This window comes from Nelumbo nucifera, chromosome 8 (genome assembly GCF_055504915.1).
Source record: "Nelumbo nucifera cultivar China Antique chromosome 8, China Antique-T2T, whole genome shotgun sequence".
Lineage (NCBI taxonomy): Eukaryota > Viridiplantae > Streptophyta > Magnoliopsida > Proteales > Nelumbonaceae > Nelumbo > Nelumbo nucifera.
In genome coordinates this window covers 9,033,943-9,050,741 of record NC_142656.1, presented here as the reverse complement: position 1 = coordinate 9,050,741, position 16,799 = coordinate 9,033,943, and the positions used below count along the sequence as shown (strand labels likewise).

At 37.4% G+C, this 16,799-nt stretch overlaps 1 protein-coding gene and 1 long non-coding RNA gene across 4 annotated transcripts; one reads left to right on the top strand and one right to left on the bottom strand.

The window, feature by feature from the left end:
* The first annotated feature begins 6,950 nt into the window (after nt 1-6,950).
* Nucleotides 6,951-12,915, top strand: LOC104592104 (protein MODIFIED TRANSPORT TO THE VACUOLE 1). Of its 2 annotated transcripts, XM_010251299.3 has the most exons (5): nt 6,951-7,649; nt 7,981-8,727; nt 9,391-9,546; nt 10,776-11,768; nt 12,549-12,915. In XM_010251299.3, exons 1-5 carry the CDS (start codon nt 7,443-7,445, stop codon nt 12,588-12,590), a joined length of 2,145 nt encoding a protein of 714 aa, XP_010249601.1. In that variant the 5' UTR covers nt 6,951-7,442; the 3' UTR covers nt 12,591-12,915. The 2 variants fall into 2 exon arrangements, with proteins under 2 accessions (XP_010249601.1, XP_010249602.1); XM_010251300.3 differs by lacking the exon at nt 9,391-9,546.
* LOC148789604 (uncharacterized) lies at nt 12,661-16,449 on the bottom strand. 2 transcript variants are annotated; one of them, XR_016079510.1, is made up of 2 exons: nt 13,823-16,449; nt 12,661-13,632 (listed from the first exon to the last, which is right to left on the bottom strand). It is a non-coding gene; the product is annotated as an uncharacterized LOC148789604 (long non-coding RNA). The 2 variants fall into 2 exon arrangements; XR_016079511.1 differs by having other exon boundaries at nt 12,661-13,561.
* Between the last annotated feature and the right edge of the window lie 350 nt (nt 16,450-16,799).

Here is a 16,799-nt window from a genome sequence, read left to right as displayed (position 1 = left end):
GACCTCAACTTCCTTTAATAGAAGAAGCAAGAATTTGAGATTATTCATTTTTTATCAATGTTTGGATGGTTGATAAAGAGAATTTAGATGATACTCCAAAGGCATTTATATCTTTTCAAATGTCACTTAATGGTTGGTTAATGGACTTATTAATGGTAGGTAATGGATTGACACATTTTAAAAGCTCAAGTATTGAATTGTCACATTTTAAAGTTCAGGGCCCAAAGTGCAAGTACAAATTGAGAATTTTTCCTTTTATAAAAAAAATACTAAGTGCAAGTCGAGCACATTGGACTGGCTTTAAAGTGTCAATCCAGGCCTAGCCCTAATGGATGGCCTAATGCCCAAGCCCAGGGCATGCCTTTTTGGGGGCAAGTTAAACAAGAAAATAAGATAGGAAGGAGAAGTAGGATTTGGGGAAAAATAAAAAATGACCTGCGAAAGTTGGGATTTATTACAAACTTTTTAAAGAAAAGATAAATAGTTTTCTTTTCTTTTTAATTTCAGGAGTTGGAGGATCCTTACAAAGTGATCCTTTGAGATTTTAGTTAGGGCCAAGAACACACTTTATTATGTTTTTAACCTACCTTCCACTAAGTAACCATGGTTTTAACAAAAAGTTTGGGGGGCCAAGGACCCCCCACCAATATACTTGGCTCTGCCCCTGAGTCTAGTGTTTCCAATCCAGGCCTAGCCTAAACTGAAAATTAGCATATTTAGGTTGGGCTCGGGTTCAAGCTTAGGCTTAAACTGGCTCGGGTTGGTGGGGCCAATGTACTAAAAAGTTGGATAAACCTATTTAGCATCACTCATTTAAACCCTTAAATAAATAAGAACTATATATATATATATATTGCATATAAGCATGCATGCATGTGTAAATGTATGTATATGCATGCATATACCTATGTATGTATGTATGTATGTATGTATGTATGTATGTATGTATGTATGTATGTATGTATGTATGTATGTGTATGGTCAAGCCAAGTTCTAATTGGGTTAAGGTTGGGCTAGGCTCAAATTGGGCTTGGGCTACCCAAGGATTAGGGCCATGCCCAACCCAAAAATTTTGAGGATTTTGAACTCAGGCTAAACCGAATACTGAAAATCCAAGCCTAGCCTATGTAAGAATGTAGGCTGGGTCATTTTGACCTTGGATTGGGCCCACCTGACCTGCCAAACTTGATTGTCATGAGACAATACAATCAAGGTGCAAATTTCATTATGTATTGGGGCCTGTCCTAATATGCTAAAATTAAGGGTCCATTTGGTCCGTGTGAATAGCGGTTACTAATCGGATTTGGCTATTCTGATTCCTCCGATTCCAACATTTGATTGGGCAGAATATGATTCAGATTCCTAGTCCTAGTAGAATGGCATTCGTCCATCTAAGGAAATATCCATTTTGGTTCTGGCTCTCCCTTAGGAATGAAAATCTCATTTTAATTACCCAAAGAAAAAAGACAAGTAACTTAAAAACCCCCTTAAACCCTATTTCTCTTTACCCAATTCCGACCCTTATTGGGAGTCATGCATATCTTATCGAATTTGATTCACATTCCCATTTGAACCAAACGGGTAGGGGACTCCAACTTCAATTTCAAGGGATTGATTACAATTCTGACCATAAACCAAACAGACCCTACGGCAGCATACCTGATACCAATCAATGGGTACCATAACAAAAAAAAAATCAGCTAGTATTCATTCAAAATTCAGCTTGATTATGCTCAAGTACTTAATGATTTTATTAATAAAATGTTATCTTACATTCAAAATATATTCTTTAAAGCTAATAAACATATTTCTTATATACACTTCTGAATTCATCGTTTTGGGGTAACTTATTTACTCAGAGTAAGTGTTTAAGTGTTTCCTAGCTAACACTTATTCAAATAACTACATTTACCTATCTTGGTTTTGTTTTGCACACAAGAAAAACAGCTTTACTGATTAGAAAATATTTTTACATGATTTTGGATAGTAGAATGATATGCTATAGGGTTGTTCATAAGAAGACCCAATCCGATCAAACCGACAATCCGGACCGACCCAACCTGAGTCGGCCAGGTTTTCTTCAGCACCAGTTGGTTTTGAATTGTAAAAAATCATAAACCGATGGTTCGGGTCAGTTTCGGTTTTCATATGTGAAAACCATATGAAAACCGAAACCGACCCAAACCGAACCGACTTAATAGTTAGTAGTTAGTTCCTAGTTAATAGTTACAACCTACTTAGTTCCTACTTAACTAAGTTGTCTCTATCCTAGTTACAACCTAACTTAATTTATAATCTTCTAGTTAGGAATGACATTAATAGCAAGTATTGTAAAACAACTAGACAAGGAATTTTTTTGGAAATGTTTAAAAAAAAGAATCAAAGGATCCTAGTTTTTATGGTCTTTTACACCAAATAGGCAACCAATTACAATTAGAATTAGGTGTCCTTTTTTACTTAGATTAGAAGGTTTCTTGAAATATACAAATTTTAGTCTTCTTTCTCTAGTACAGTTTGATTTCTATTTTCTTGATAACTTCTATTCTAACTTGGTCTGCCCCTTACCAATTTCAATCTTCTTTCTCTAATAGAATTAGGTGTCCTTTTTTACATCAAATTTAAGTCTTCTTTCTCCAATCTACCAATTTATTACCATAGTTGAACTTAGAGCCAAAACCGACCCAACTTGACTCAAACCGATCAGGTCGATTTTGCTTAACACAGGGTCGGTTTTGGTTTCAATTTCACGTAACCCGACCAAGCCGGGTCGATTGAAAAAATCTCAATAAACCGACCCAACCCGACCCGTGAACAGCCCTGATATGCTAGAGTGACTTTACCCTTACAAGCAGAGTAGGCAAAAAGATGGGCCATTGGATTTAACTATCTATTTACATGAATAAGTGAGTAAGATCGGAAACTAAGCAGCAGCTTCGGATGTGAGCCCAGTGCATCTGTTCTACCCATGAACTTGGTCTGGTGTGAATTGTGAAGAGATTAACAAGCTTTTGGCAATCATAATATATTGTTATATCAACTATATTGGCTGTTGAGGCTGGCTTCTAGACCACTAGTTAAGGCACGAAGCTCGGCATCATAACTTTCTACGGCCCAACAACTTCTGCCTTCTGCTATTGTGAGATTTCTACCGGTGTCTTGAAGAATGAAAGCTTGTCCTGCAGCACCTGTGTTTGGGTCAAATGAGCCACCTATGTGAAGAAGAGTAGCAGAATTCCCTACTCCAATCATGTTGATGCATTGTGCTTGCATACCCCTTGCCAATAGATTGTTATCACCGGAGAGATAGTATTTGGCTTTGTTTATTATATGAGAAGGCATCATCTCATCTCCATCAAATATTTTCTTGTTACGTGCTTGTCATATTATGTAAACCAATACACAGAATATTCCAAAGAAGAGATTTCTTGCTTGATCATTTGAAGTTGCAAAGACCTGAGCTACTCTTAAATTAATTACCTATGTTGTTTTATGCTCAACTAAACTTTTGTTTTTGTATTATCATTTTTATCCTTATATCTTTTTGTTTTTAAAACTTGTTTAATGGGCAATTTTGTCTCATTAATTTTAGTATTTCCTCAAGGTGGGGAAGTTATTTACCTACTTAGGATATTGAAAAAAATGACAACTTTTTTGTTAACCAATTCCCGTGTGTGTACACTAACCATCAATGCATCTCTTAATAAGATTTACCCAATTTGCTAGACCCAAGAGGGGGTGAATACATTATGACAAAAAACTTCCCCTAAAACATATAAACCTCTAAGCTTTCTTGAATGGATGGAAATAAGTGCAATGAGATGAAGGCTTAGTGTGTGCATTTGTTCAATGTTGCAGTTGTGAATGAACAACAACTTTTAATAACTGCAACAAATAACTTGCAGCCCCAAAGTAAATGAAGTAGAAGGTGAAGTAACAAGAATGTGTAGTAGATGAGCAATAGACTCCAATAACTACAATAGATAAATATAAATTGTAGCCTATCAAGTATAAATGAGTATAGGTAAGATAATAGCTATAAACATGTTCTTTGTGAAGAAGAGACAATGCACACATATTTTTATAGAAATTCGGCAGAAACCCTTACCTACATCTTTTACCTCAGATTCCCTTTGAGGATTTCCTCTAAAACAACCAACTAAGCTTCATGGGTGCCAACAAAACCTTTACAATCATAGGTTCAAGGCTCCTATAAACCTTAGATAGACTTTCTAGTGCTACTCAAACTCGACAGAACTTCATGGGTGCCTATCCAACCTGAAGTGGTAGATCATCAAGGTCTCTACTTCACGAGTGTCTTATAGGTCCCAATCAAACCTCTAATGGTGTTCTCATCCTTGAACACTACTCTTTTTTTATTATATATTTCATTGAAGCTTAGATATATGGATATGTTTCTCAATAGGCTAATGAAATGAATACAACTTAAAACTAGCCCTAAGTACAAGAGAATGCTTTGAAGAACCAAGGATCACATGGGGCCAGCCTCACTCAAAACAGCCTTAGGGTTTTCACCTTCCAACCCAAGGGAATCACAAAAGATCTATACATGAATCTCTTTGGTTTTCTTGCAAAAAAAAAAAGCTTCCATTCTCACATAGTTGCACACACTTTCTTCTTATTCTAACATCTCCTTGGTGTTCGTTTATTGATTCATTCTATAAAGGACAATAACAATACATTGAATGCAAATTATTAAAAAAATTATAATAATTAAGACTTCTCTTTATCTCTCATACTCAAGTCCATATTTTTATACTCTCTTAATTTAACAACGGTTATTACTTTAAATAGAATAAAATGGTGAAATAGGACTCATATTAGCCAACCCCATATAATTGGAAAAAAAAGCTTAGATGATGATGAAGTAACGAAGAGAAAAAGGATTACGTAGTTAGAGTGATTAATTGATTTTATTTTGTAACAATAATGGCTCCTTTTCTAAAAAAGTCATTTTCATCATCATAATCTATAAGCCTTATCCCAACCATATGGGGTCAGCTATATTCAATTCTTTTTAATGTTGTATCTCAATTCAAGACCCATTGACTACATTTAAATGGCGACTGCCAACCTAATCATCTCTCCTACCATCCTTTTTTTTTGTGCTTTTTTTTTTTTGGGGAATGACATTGGTTCAAAATACCTCAAGGAAGTAAAAAAAAAGGACAACAACCATCCACTTTTTTTTTTTCGAAAAAAATCAATTCCTTCAAACTTTGTCCGAGAAAAGCAATTGATATAAATACTACTACAGTGTTTCATCCATAGCATGTTTTCTCCTCTTCAAAACAAAACCAAACCAATTGTCAATAAAATATACTAAGGTTCTGTGTGGATAAGTTTTTTTCCTTTCAAGCTTCAAGCTGTGAAAAACAAAACTAAGCTAAAAAAAATATTTAGTGGGTTTGGAAAGAGTCACATTTAAAAACACAACAATTTAAACTCAAAATGCTTTTAAGTCCCAAAGTATTTTGGACTTTAAAAACACAAATCTTGAAGCTTATCCAAACACAACCTCACTATTTATGCTTGGAATCATAGTCTCAAACCAACAAAAGTATATATATTTGTAGTCTAACAGTTAGCTATTACCTTTTTTGGAATGCACTTTCAAAACCAAAAGCTTTGTATTTTCCGTTTTCCAAAGCATAAGTGCATAACTTTTCAATAATCTCAATTAGGGTTTACTGTTGAATCAAAAAAAAAATAGAGTTTACTAAAATCAATTAACGGAAAGGAAAGAAAATAAAAGACCCAAATCTAAGGCATTAAAAAGGAAAGTGATGAGGGCGGATTTGGCCCTCCAATGACATTGTGACACATGGCATCTCAGAATAGCTTAATGACACCTAGACACCACATAAGTGATGATTTGGAGTCCTAGATCACATCTCATCTTTATCCCAACCTGGCGACTTGCCTTTACCGTCGACTTGGCGACCTACCTTTACCGTCGACCTGGCAACCTGCCTTTACGTCGACCTAACGACCTCGACCAGAACTTAGGTCGGTTTGCAACACTTCGTCCAGGGTTAGCTTGTAGCACCTCATCACCGACCGAAGTGACCTCGACGCGAGGAGCGACATCCCTCGAGGGTATGCCGACCTGACTAGGGACTAGGCGGTGACCTGCGAGATGTGCTCACTGACAAATTCGACATGCATATCTCGACGCTCCCAGGTTTCTTAGAAGTTGGCCCACGTATTGAATGTTCCGGAGGATGGTCAACATGCATGCGGTTACCTCCGAGGATCTCGGACCGGTTAGGCATGACCTCTCGAAAATCTCAGATGTGGTGCGTGAGGTCCAAACCAAACAATGCCTATATAAAGGCACTAACCCCAATGACACAAGAGAGAGGTGAGTAAGCACATTCTAGCTCTCATACTTTATAATTGTTTAGTTCGCGATTTACTACGAGAGTACTAACTTAATCATCGGAGCGACCTTGCCGGGTTAACCACCCCGGTCTTCTAACATTGATTCCTTGCAAGTTTCTGAAGAATTACCCAGCTCGACATCCAATCTACCCCCAACTCGGCCTAATCAATTCGACATCCAAATCCTCATCTAACAAAAATCTTCTATTTTGGCCTCTAAATCATCAACCACCTCGAAATAATCCGACCAATAGGGTGCTGCCAAAAATCCCAAGACCCAAAAGACGTGGTTTCCAGGATCTCAATTAATGGAGAAAAAGGAATGAAGAATGAAGAAAATAAAAGTATGTCCATCTCCCCCTCCCGCTCTACTTGTATGCGCGGTGGGGGGTGGAAGAGTAAGGGTCTCTTTGTATTTTCCGCATAATTCAGGGGCATTAAGAAATTTTCCTATAGCACGTGGCGCTATTAAGATGACCACGTGCGGAAAGGACCAGTCCGTGTCCATGGTCTGTGCACGTACGCGGTACGTAGAGAGTTGTTGTCTACACTCAAAGGCTTCTCTGTTCCATCAAAACTTTTTCGTCTTCCTCCTGAGGCTTGAGCAGTTGAGCTCCTCTCTTTCCTCTATTTCCCTTGGAATTCCATCACAAACAGGTGCTGAAAGACCCTAATTTCAGGCCGTTGAAGCTCAATTCCTCTTTCAGGTTGTTTCCTCCATCGATTTTTACAACTTCCTGAGTTCTGAGGGATTCTTGATCGTTCTTGGTGTGCACAATCCTCTTTAAGATCAGAGGAGTTAGGGTTTCATTGTGTTTCTTATCCATCCCCGAAATTCTCTTCGTGATATTGGGCTTTAACTTGCCGTAATTGGATTTTCCGATCGGGGGAACCGGCTCTGTTAATTAACTGCGCGCCCAAAGACCCTGATTTTGGAGCGATCTTCCAAACGTTTCTGTTAATTACTCTTTCCTATGATTTCCAATTGATTTAGTGTTCGGTGGGTCTTTGTGATTGGACCAAGATTAGCGAGTAGCGACATGGATTCGAGCAGACAAGCCGTTGAGTCTTACTGGAGATCTCGCATGATCGATGGCGCCACATCGGATGAAGATAAGGTCACTCCTGTCTATAAATTAGAGGAAATTTGTGAGCTTCTTCGGTCTTCTCATGTCAGCATTGTGAAAGAAGTTTCTGAATTTATCTTGAAACGGCTCGAACACAAGAGCCCAATAGTCAAACAGAAGGTACGCGATTCTTAATCTTCTTTGGCTTTTTTCTAATGTTAAATTTTAGTGCTTCTAAGCTCTATCGTTCCGAGAGATGAAAGCGTAGGCCTTGAAGGCATAATGTAGGAGGAGGCGAGGAGCTTGAGTGATTAATAGTAAAAACTTAAAAAATCACTTCGTACATTTAGTTCGAGATGTAGTTCTTAGGGAAATCGCGTTATATACATGTGAAATTTGAGTTATCAGGAAAGAAATTATGAGAAACGTAATTCCTTCTCTATTCTAAACTTGTTTTTTAGCTCGAGTTAGAGTAAATTGGTGAGGCCAGTTTCATTTCTGTTTTTTTTAGGCTCTAAGGCTGATCAAATATGCGGTTGTTAAATCTGGTGTGGAATTCCGGAGGGAGATGCAACGTCATTCGGTGGCAGTGCGCCAGTTGTTTCATTACAAGGGCCAATTGGACCCATTGAAAGGAGATGCACTTAATAAGGCGGTTCGTGATACAGCTCATGAGGCTATCTCAGCAATTTTTGCTGCAGAGGACAGCAAGCCTGCACCTGCCGAAGAACTTACGAAGCGAATACAAGGATTTGGTAACACTAATTTTGAGATGCCATCAGAAGAGAAGAAGTCATTTCTCAGCGAGGTAGTTGGCCTTGGAAGTGCTTCTATCAAACAAGGACTTAGTACTCTCACTGGAGCTCATTCCCTGAAGAAGAATGATTCCGGGAGTTACAAAAGCCCAACCTTGCGAAGGTCATTGACAACAGATATCGACAACTCAGATAGATATGAAGGAATTGAACCTCATAGCCAAACAAAGGGTTTTTCTGGAATCTCTAGTGAAGGTGCTGGAACATGGGGTCAGGATTCAAGAGAAAACATGATGGCAACAACAAATGGAGACTCCAACTCAAGTTACTCAGGGAACAAGAGTCGTGAAGAAAAGCTACTGGAGACAATTGTTACATCCAGTGGTGTTCGTCTACAACCCACTCGTGATGCCATTCAGACTTTCCTTGTGGAGGCCTCAAAGCTGGACGCAATGGCTTTAAGTCACGCCCTTGAATTAAAGCTTCAATCTCATTTATGGCAGGTTTGTTCCTGTTCTAACTAGTGCAATGAAACACTTATGCATACATAGTCTGTGGGTCGGTACAATCTTAAAACCAGCTGCTTCATGCATGCACTACTGTAGCAATCAAGCATGAAGCAACTTATTTGATCTCTTTGACATTAACATTAAGAGCGTGGTGATCTCTTCTTTCCTACTTCATGATCTTAGGGTCATTACCCAATGATAGTGCACAGTTGGGAGGGGTGGATTGAATATGGACCTAACCTTTAACATATTTTGACAAGTGGTCACTTTCAGACTTGAATCCACATTCTCACTCTTGTTATCCTCAGATTTTATCATGCACCAAATAATTTCCTCTTACATTATGATATTCTAAAGGTTAAAAAGGGCCACAGATGGTCTCCCGTCTCCAGAGCCTTTCTAGCAATTATACTGGATACTGACCTAACCTTTAGTTTTTTTTGGGGCACAAACTGGCCACTTCCCAATGATGGTCTCCAGAGTCTTCGTAGGGTTTAGACTGGATATAACCTAAGTTTGGCATTTTTTTGGCACAAAGTGGCCATTCTCAGATTTGAACCTGCATCTTACACTAACCAGCCCAAGATTTTACTGTTATACGAAGCAATTGCCATTTATCATCTTCTAAAGGTTGTTGTGATGAATCCTCTTTGTCAGATCCGTATGAAGGCTATCTGTGTCCTTGATTCAATTTTAAGGAAAAGGGATGATGCACACTTTTCAACCATAGTCACCTATTTTAGTGAGAACAAAGATACTGTTGTGAGATGCTCTGAGTCTCCCCAAGCTTCACAGAGGGAAAAGGCAAACAGGGTAAATGTCTTATAATATTAAATTCTAACTTTTAGCTTCTAGTTTCATGCTATATGGATTGTGTGCCTGAAACATCTTCATCTCAAAGAGGAACTTGTTATTCATGGTCCTCATGAATTGCTTAATATGTCAATGCAAAGTTCAACCCATGTTAGCTTCTAGAATGTAGAACATCCATGACATAACAATAATAATAATGAGCTCTCAGGTAGCTGTCTGAAAAAAGTTATGGAATCTCCAGCTTCCCTTTATTTTGATTTTGATACTTGTATAGAAAAATGACTTTTGATGTACTTGATAGTTCAACAACTTAAATTTTCAAAAAATAATAAAGAACGGGCTTATGTTACTTTCTAAGTTTTTGCAGTATAAATCAGATCTGTTAAGAATAGTAATAATCCAGGATTGGCAAGTTTGGAGGGATCCATATACAGTGGAATTGTGAGCTTCTGACATGTGGGGCTTATTTGTGTCAAGAATGCATGGGAGACTGAATAGTGGTCTTTATTTGAGGGAATTCTATTGTATTAGGCTTTTATATATGAACATGACATACTTGGAGGATGGGCTACTTCCCCCCAGTTGTGTAGCCCTTCAAAAGAAATAAAAAATAGTGTCCATGGAAAAAGTTCTTTTTCTTTTTTTTTTTTTTTGTGAAAGAATAGAACCATAGAAGAGTAGATGATTACATTCCTTGGGTTTTTCTATGAAAGGTTTTCAGGTTTTCTCACTTGCATATGCACACATGCAGTATTTCCTATTTCTTTGGGGCGGCAGGGGAGGCAGAGGGGAGGGAGCTACTTTAACTTAACATCTGTGTGAAAGCCCACTGTCCTGTATGGGGATTACATGAAAAGACAAAATTTAAAGAGCAAAATAATGCAAAGATGATGCCTGGTCAATTCTAAAGAAGAGAGTTCTAGAACCGACAATTGAGTCAATGACAAAAGATGTATTTCTATGATCAATCATCAAAAGTTGATAATATAAACAATCATTTAGCTCTGGGATAACGAGAATTGGAGTTTACAAAAATTCCAATATTAACACAGTTGTTCTTTTTTTTTTTTTTTCTTTTTGTATCAATAGCAACCAAAGATTTTATTAACTTGTGTTAAAAGAACGGCATTTGTGCCTAACCTTTTAATAGACAACCACCTACTCTCTACCCCATGCATCATATATTTCTTTTTTGTGATACAATAAATACTTTTATTTTTAACTATTAGGTCTTGAGCCTTCTAAATGGAGACCAGACTGTCGGAGTAAATTTTCCAGAAAAGCAATCTATTGTGGAAGCGAAAACCACTACTGTTGTTCAGTTGCCTGATTTAATAGATACTGGTGACTCCAGTGATTATTATGGGAAGGAAGATTCTACCCAGAAGCAAAGTGATCAGAGTGTTGTAGATTTGATGAAATCTGCCACCCCTACAATTGTTGATCTGCTTGGAGATAGTTTGGATGCTGAGGCAGGCACTAATGGACAAAATAATGAAGAAGATCCATTTGCAGACGTCTCCTTTCACACTACTGAGGATCAAGAACATGTCAATGACCTATTTTCGGGTTTGGCAGTTGATGATAAGCAGGCAGCTGCTGAGGTCCATGTGCCAGCAAATAAAAATGGAGCACCATTGTTGGATATTTTTGGTCCCATTTCTGACCAACTTCTTCCAGAAAACAAGAATGATAGAAAAAATTCGGATGATTTAATGTCTGATTTGTCCATCAATGGCAAGACCTCAGAGACTAAGCAACAAGGAAATTTCTCTGGGGTGTTTCCTGAAGCAGCAGCCCTCCCAAACCCCAGCATTCAACCAAGTCATTCAACACCAAATGATCCTTTGAATGGAATATTTAATTTGCAGACAGTTGGGATGAACCAAAGTGCTATGCGTTCATTAGGTTCTATGTACAACTTATCTCCTAACGTTGTCTACAATCCAGCTTTTGCTTCACAGTCAATGAACCATGCTGCAATGGGAAATTATCTTGCTCAACAACAACAACTACTAGCAACAATGTCTAACTTCCAACACCTTGGCCATCTAAATTCTCAAGGAAATGCTGGTCTAGGACATTCTGCTGGTAACAGTAGGGAAGGAGCATATGCATCCCCACTCCCTGACATTTTCCATCCAAATGTTCCAGTTCAAGTTTCAAATCCAATGATTAACAGCTCAAAGAGAGAGGAGACAAAAGCCTTCGATTTTATCTCGGTAAGATGGATATATCCCTTGTTTGGATACATTTTTTTTCCTCAAAATGGAAACTTCTGATATTATGCCAGGGAATAAGAACTAAAAGATAAAGGGACTTTTCAGATTGTTTGCCCAAACTCCTCATTTTCCAGAAGACTTGGATGCCTAATGTCAATTCTTCTTTTACTGGAATTCTTTTAAAAATCACAATGAAATATTAGTTTTATAACGTGGTTATGCATGTTAATTATATTATATATTATGCTAGGGAACAATGACTAGATCAGAGACTATTTCAGATTGTTTGCTCGAACACTTCATTTTCCAGAAGACTTGTTAGTGTCAATTATTCTTTTACTGAAAATCTTTTAAAAATCACAATAAAATATTGATTTTATAATGTTGTTATGAATCTTACTTATATAATACTTGACAAAAGAATAAATTCATTTTTGTTTACTTAATTAGCCAGTTGTGTGGTTCAGAAGCTTCATATATGAAGCTTAACCACTGTCTTGAATCAAAACTGTTGGTACTTTCCTCTTATCATATAATTTTTTCACATCTTTTTACCCCCTCCTTTGAAAAGTATAGTGTATGATTAGGCCTTAAGACCTTCTTAAATGATTAAAATTATTGACTGAGGGTTTCACCGGGTGCCTTCTGTGTGGAGTGTTAAAAAGAATATGATCTTTCAGGTGACATGGGATTTTTTCAAAAAAAAAAAAGAAAAGAAATATGCACATAGTAAGAGTGGTTAATGGATATTTTTACATTAAGACGCCATTTATCTTGCAGGACCATTTAGCTGCAGCCCGTGATCCGAAGAAGGTGATTTGAAGCTCTATGCAACTAATGCTTGTGGATGAACAGCTTTCTACTTCATGACGACCTACTTGCTAAGTGCAGATTGAAGCAAATTATTTTATTTCAACAAAGTTAGTCAATATATTCTTTTGCAATAATCAAATCTCTTTGCCTCGAATTAATCGGTAATGTAGGATGTTATAGTGCCCTTATGTGGTTGGAGACTTGAGTTATTTAAAAAAGAGGCAGGAGAAAAGAGATGTGCAGGGGAGAAGAGAGGGTGGAGAGAAATGGTCGGAGATGTATCATAATCCATAAGACAGAAACACGGTTGAAGATATGCAGTTGGCTTCGTCAATTTTTTGGATTCCGTTGTGCATGTATTGATTGCATTTCTGCTCTCTTCTTTAGTAGGCATGTTAGGCTGAGTTTTCTTGTAGAAGCAATGACAGAAATGACGAAGTTTTTCCTCGTTCCTCAAGTGTACTGACTGAACTGGTCCCGGTCGCATACTGCTGCTACTGAGCCCTGATTACCCGGGCCAATGCTGATAATGGAAAATGGAGGGTTCCCAGTTGCCATTGTATATGGGAAAATGAAGAAAACAGGCTGAGCTCTGCTAAAGCTGACCTTGGGTTGGGCAGACTCAGTTTGGAAGTACAAATACAAATATGTAGAGCGCAAAACTTGGTACTCTGTATTGTTTTATATGTATTTGTACTGTACATATTTGTATTTGTACTCCTATTCCTTCCGAACTTAGCATAAGCTCTCTCTCTGAACCAAATTAATTCAGAATCCTAGATATTGATTTCCGCTGTTGTTCGGAGCCTTTGAACCAAGATGGGCAAAAGGAACCCTTGCTTTAATCCTGCCTCAGACGCTGTACTATGCGATTTATCTATTGGATGAAGAACTTGTAATAAATTCATGAGCTCCAACATCAATCTTGAAGGGACACCATAAACACTAGGCAAGAGATACGCCTGCACCCAACTTCCTCGCTGCAATACAGCAATTTGTAGCCAGAATTTTTACAGCAACATCTCTGGGTAATATTGTCCTTTGCTTAGTTCTGTCAAATGCCCAGAGACAGGAAAGAGATGCATCCAACACATGATTAAGTAGAATTGAGAATGATTGTTGTGTATCCTCAGTCAGCATGGGCAAAGGCATTGTGACTAGTTACAGGGTGAATCGTAACAAAGAAAATAGACAAATTTAAAGAAAAAGAAGATTCCACAAAACTTCTGGATTCTGCATACCACTTTCAATAAAAAGAAGTGTATGATCCTGAAACCATTTCACCAATTTTCGATCTTTGCCATCCAACTGGGGAAATGCTGAAGCAAGTGAAGGAAAAATAAGATGACACAATACGCAATCTAGTCAACCAAGCATGCATATTTCACATTGTTCGCGGAAGTTTCATTTAATTAAAAGTTCAACCATACTGACATTTCCCAGCGACAAATCACATCAACCAAGATGCAAGAACCTTGCATCTACCAACTACCATTACTTTGAGCAAATCATGTACTGCGGTCTGCAAGCCTAATTTGGATTATTTTTGAAAGCTTAGTATATGTTTCAACTTAAGGCTAAAAAATAAAAGAACAGAAGAGAAAATCAATTAAATACCCAGTTTTTTATTCATAAAATAAAGATCATACTTCTGCTTTTTTTTGGTGTTATGGTTTTTCACTACAAGTCTACAACAATTTGTAGAAATTAACATGGCTGTGTTATATACAACAGTTATTATTCCTAACAATTAGCTGCTTGCTGCTGCATTTCCTAGTTAGCGACAGACAGAACATGAAGTTAAATTTGTGCTTTAAGATAAACATGTGATGTGCATACCTGGTAAGCAGTATGTTTAAGCCATTTATGTACACTGATACCGATTCATGCCTCAGAAAGCTCAGAACCGCTTCTGGTTCTGGCCAATTCTTGGGGCTGAATATTACAAGGGAAAATCTCCTGGCAGATTAATGCAATAAACCCAGCAAGGCAATTTACTCCATTATACTCCAGTGCACAATTATTAGCTTCACTAAGGCAAAAACATCTCTCCGAATTATTTGGCCACAAGGGAAAAATTAAGTAAACAAAAACATCTCAACTTCACTAAGCCAGCAGTTTTTGTCGGGAAAAGAGGGGAAAAAAAGCAAACAAATGTTCACATATTATCCATATGCTGAACATAGCATTGACAAAATCAAACCAAACAAGGCAAATAGAATATAGAAGCTCTTACATGAAAAATGAGACAAATCAGCGTGCTATCTGCAGAAATAATGAGAAATTAATTCTTCAAGTAGGAGGTGACCCATTATTGAGCCAAACATATTTTACAGTAAGAATGACCAAGTCACGGTAGCATCCACACACATTGATTAATTAGAAAAAATATGAACTTGAAACAGAAGTAAAAGAGAAGAGAGTTTTTAGAGTTAGAAATGGAAAAAAAAAAAAAAACAAAGAACTCAGAAATATATATCAGTCATCAGCTCCAGCATCACTCATAAACTGATTAATTGTCAGGATAAGATGATAAGAGATTAATTAAGTTAGAAAAAAGAATCATATCATACGAAATGCACATAAAATGAATCATTCAAGTGTAGGACTAGATACTAGAGTTTGGAATCATGACAGAGCACAGTAGTAGCTGATTCAAGTAGAGTTGAAGAAAGAAGTACTTAGGCTTCATATTAAATATATATTATTCTAAGAAGAAGAAAAAGGCACAAACGTTACAAGCTGAACCAAAGGACTGGTAAAAAAAAGTGGGGCCGGGCAATGGAGAAATGAGGAGGTGAAAGAGTGGGCATTGAAGCAGAGATGAAGACTGAAGAGAAGAGTATACCAGAGATGGGCGAATAAAAGCCAAGTGATCAAAGAAAATCCGTTGAGGCAGAAGAAGGTGGAACCTCTCTCAAACTTTCTCCCTACAAATTGGTTCCTGCCAAAACTTGATTCTTTTCGAAGCTCTGCTTTCTGGACTCTTCCTAGCTAGTACATGTTTGTTCGAATGATGTTTGCAGAATCGAGTCCATTATTGCCTGGTGAGGTTGCTCGATCCCCTAAAAAGCTGTTGAAGTACTGGGTCGACCATGTCAGCTTCATACACGTGGGTCCTAATTATGACTTGAGGATGCGACAGGTGGCAAGATTTGGGCCTCAGCCAACTGCCAACCTACGTAATGGGGGCAGATGTTGGACTAAGATTGGATTAACGGCCAATACCCAGCTGCAAAGATGTCAAAGCAGATCCAGACTCTTGATCAGCTATACGTGCACGTTTATCTCTCTTTACATGCAAAGGTGGTAAGGCAAAAAGAAGCTTTTCTTTCTTTTTATCATCACTCTCTATTAAAAGAATTAGGAAAAAAAATGAAAACATACAAACAACGATTTCTTCACAAGGGCCTTTTGATCTATCAGAACAACCCTCTTAAGCCTCACCGAGTGGTGTCTGTGGCGATGCAAACTTACCAAACAGAACTGATCGAGAATACATTTGATTTGAACCCCTTATTTGTTAGGTTTTAAAATTGGTAAATTACCTTTCTATGCCAATAATTAATGGACTGGTAGCCAGTCTATGCGCTAAAACTAGTGCCCTTTCATTTTTTTTTTTTAATCTGCATAATAACATTCAATTAAGACATACATAAATAGCCCATTAATCTGTCCCTAACCAACCTACAATTTCCCCTCCCCAGGAAAAAGACAGATTCAAGGTGAGTATGGGATTTTAAAAGCATAATAACTTATATTTCCTGATTGATACTTCTAGGGCCAAGTTCAGAACAACTAACCAGACTTAATGAACTGAGTATTCGAGGGGCAAGTTTATAATAAAAACTAAGAAAACAATGGAAAGATAGAGGTAAAGTTCCGTTCTTTTTCAGGTAAATCACTTATCACCCAGATAAATGCATTTACTTGTGCATTTTTATCCTTGTGCATTTTTGTTTAATGGACATTTTTGTCTCATTAAATTTTGGCAACATAAGACTTTTTGGGTAGGTTGCCAAAAGATTTACTACCTAAGATAAAGTTGTTTTACTTGGATCCCACATTTACCGGTAAATGAATGGAGCCTAATAGTTATTAAAGTTCAATAGAGATAAGGTTTAAGCTTTTAAATTCGGACTGTCAAATTTGACTATTTAAAGTATGCATGGTTAGCTAGTTCCAACCTCCAAGATACCTGAAATAGAATTTTTTTAT

Excerpts from the sequence above, each read along its gene's own strand:
- LOC104592104 (XM_010251299.3), top strand. The coding sequence starts at position 7,443 with ATGGATTCGAGCAGACAAGCCGTTGAGTCTTACTGGAGATCTCGCATG. Across the intron at positions 9,547-10,775 it reads AGAGGGAAAAGGCAAACAGG|GTCTTGAGCCTTCTAAATGG; the intron begins GTAAATGTCTTA and ends TTTAACTATTAG. Across the intron at positions 11,769-12,548 it reads AAGCCTTCGATTTTATCTCG|GACCATTTAGCTGCAGCCCG; the intron begins GTAAGATGGATA and ends TTTATCTTGCAG.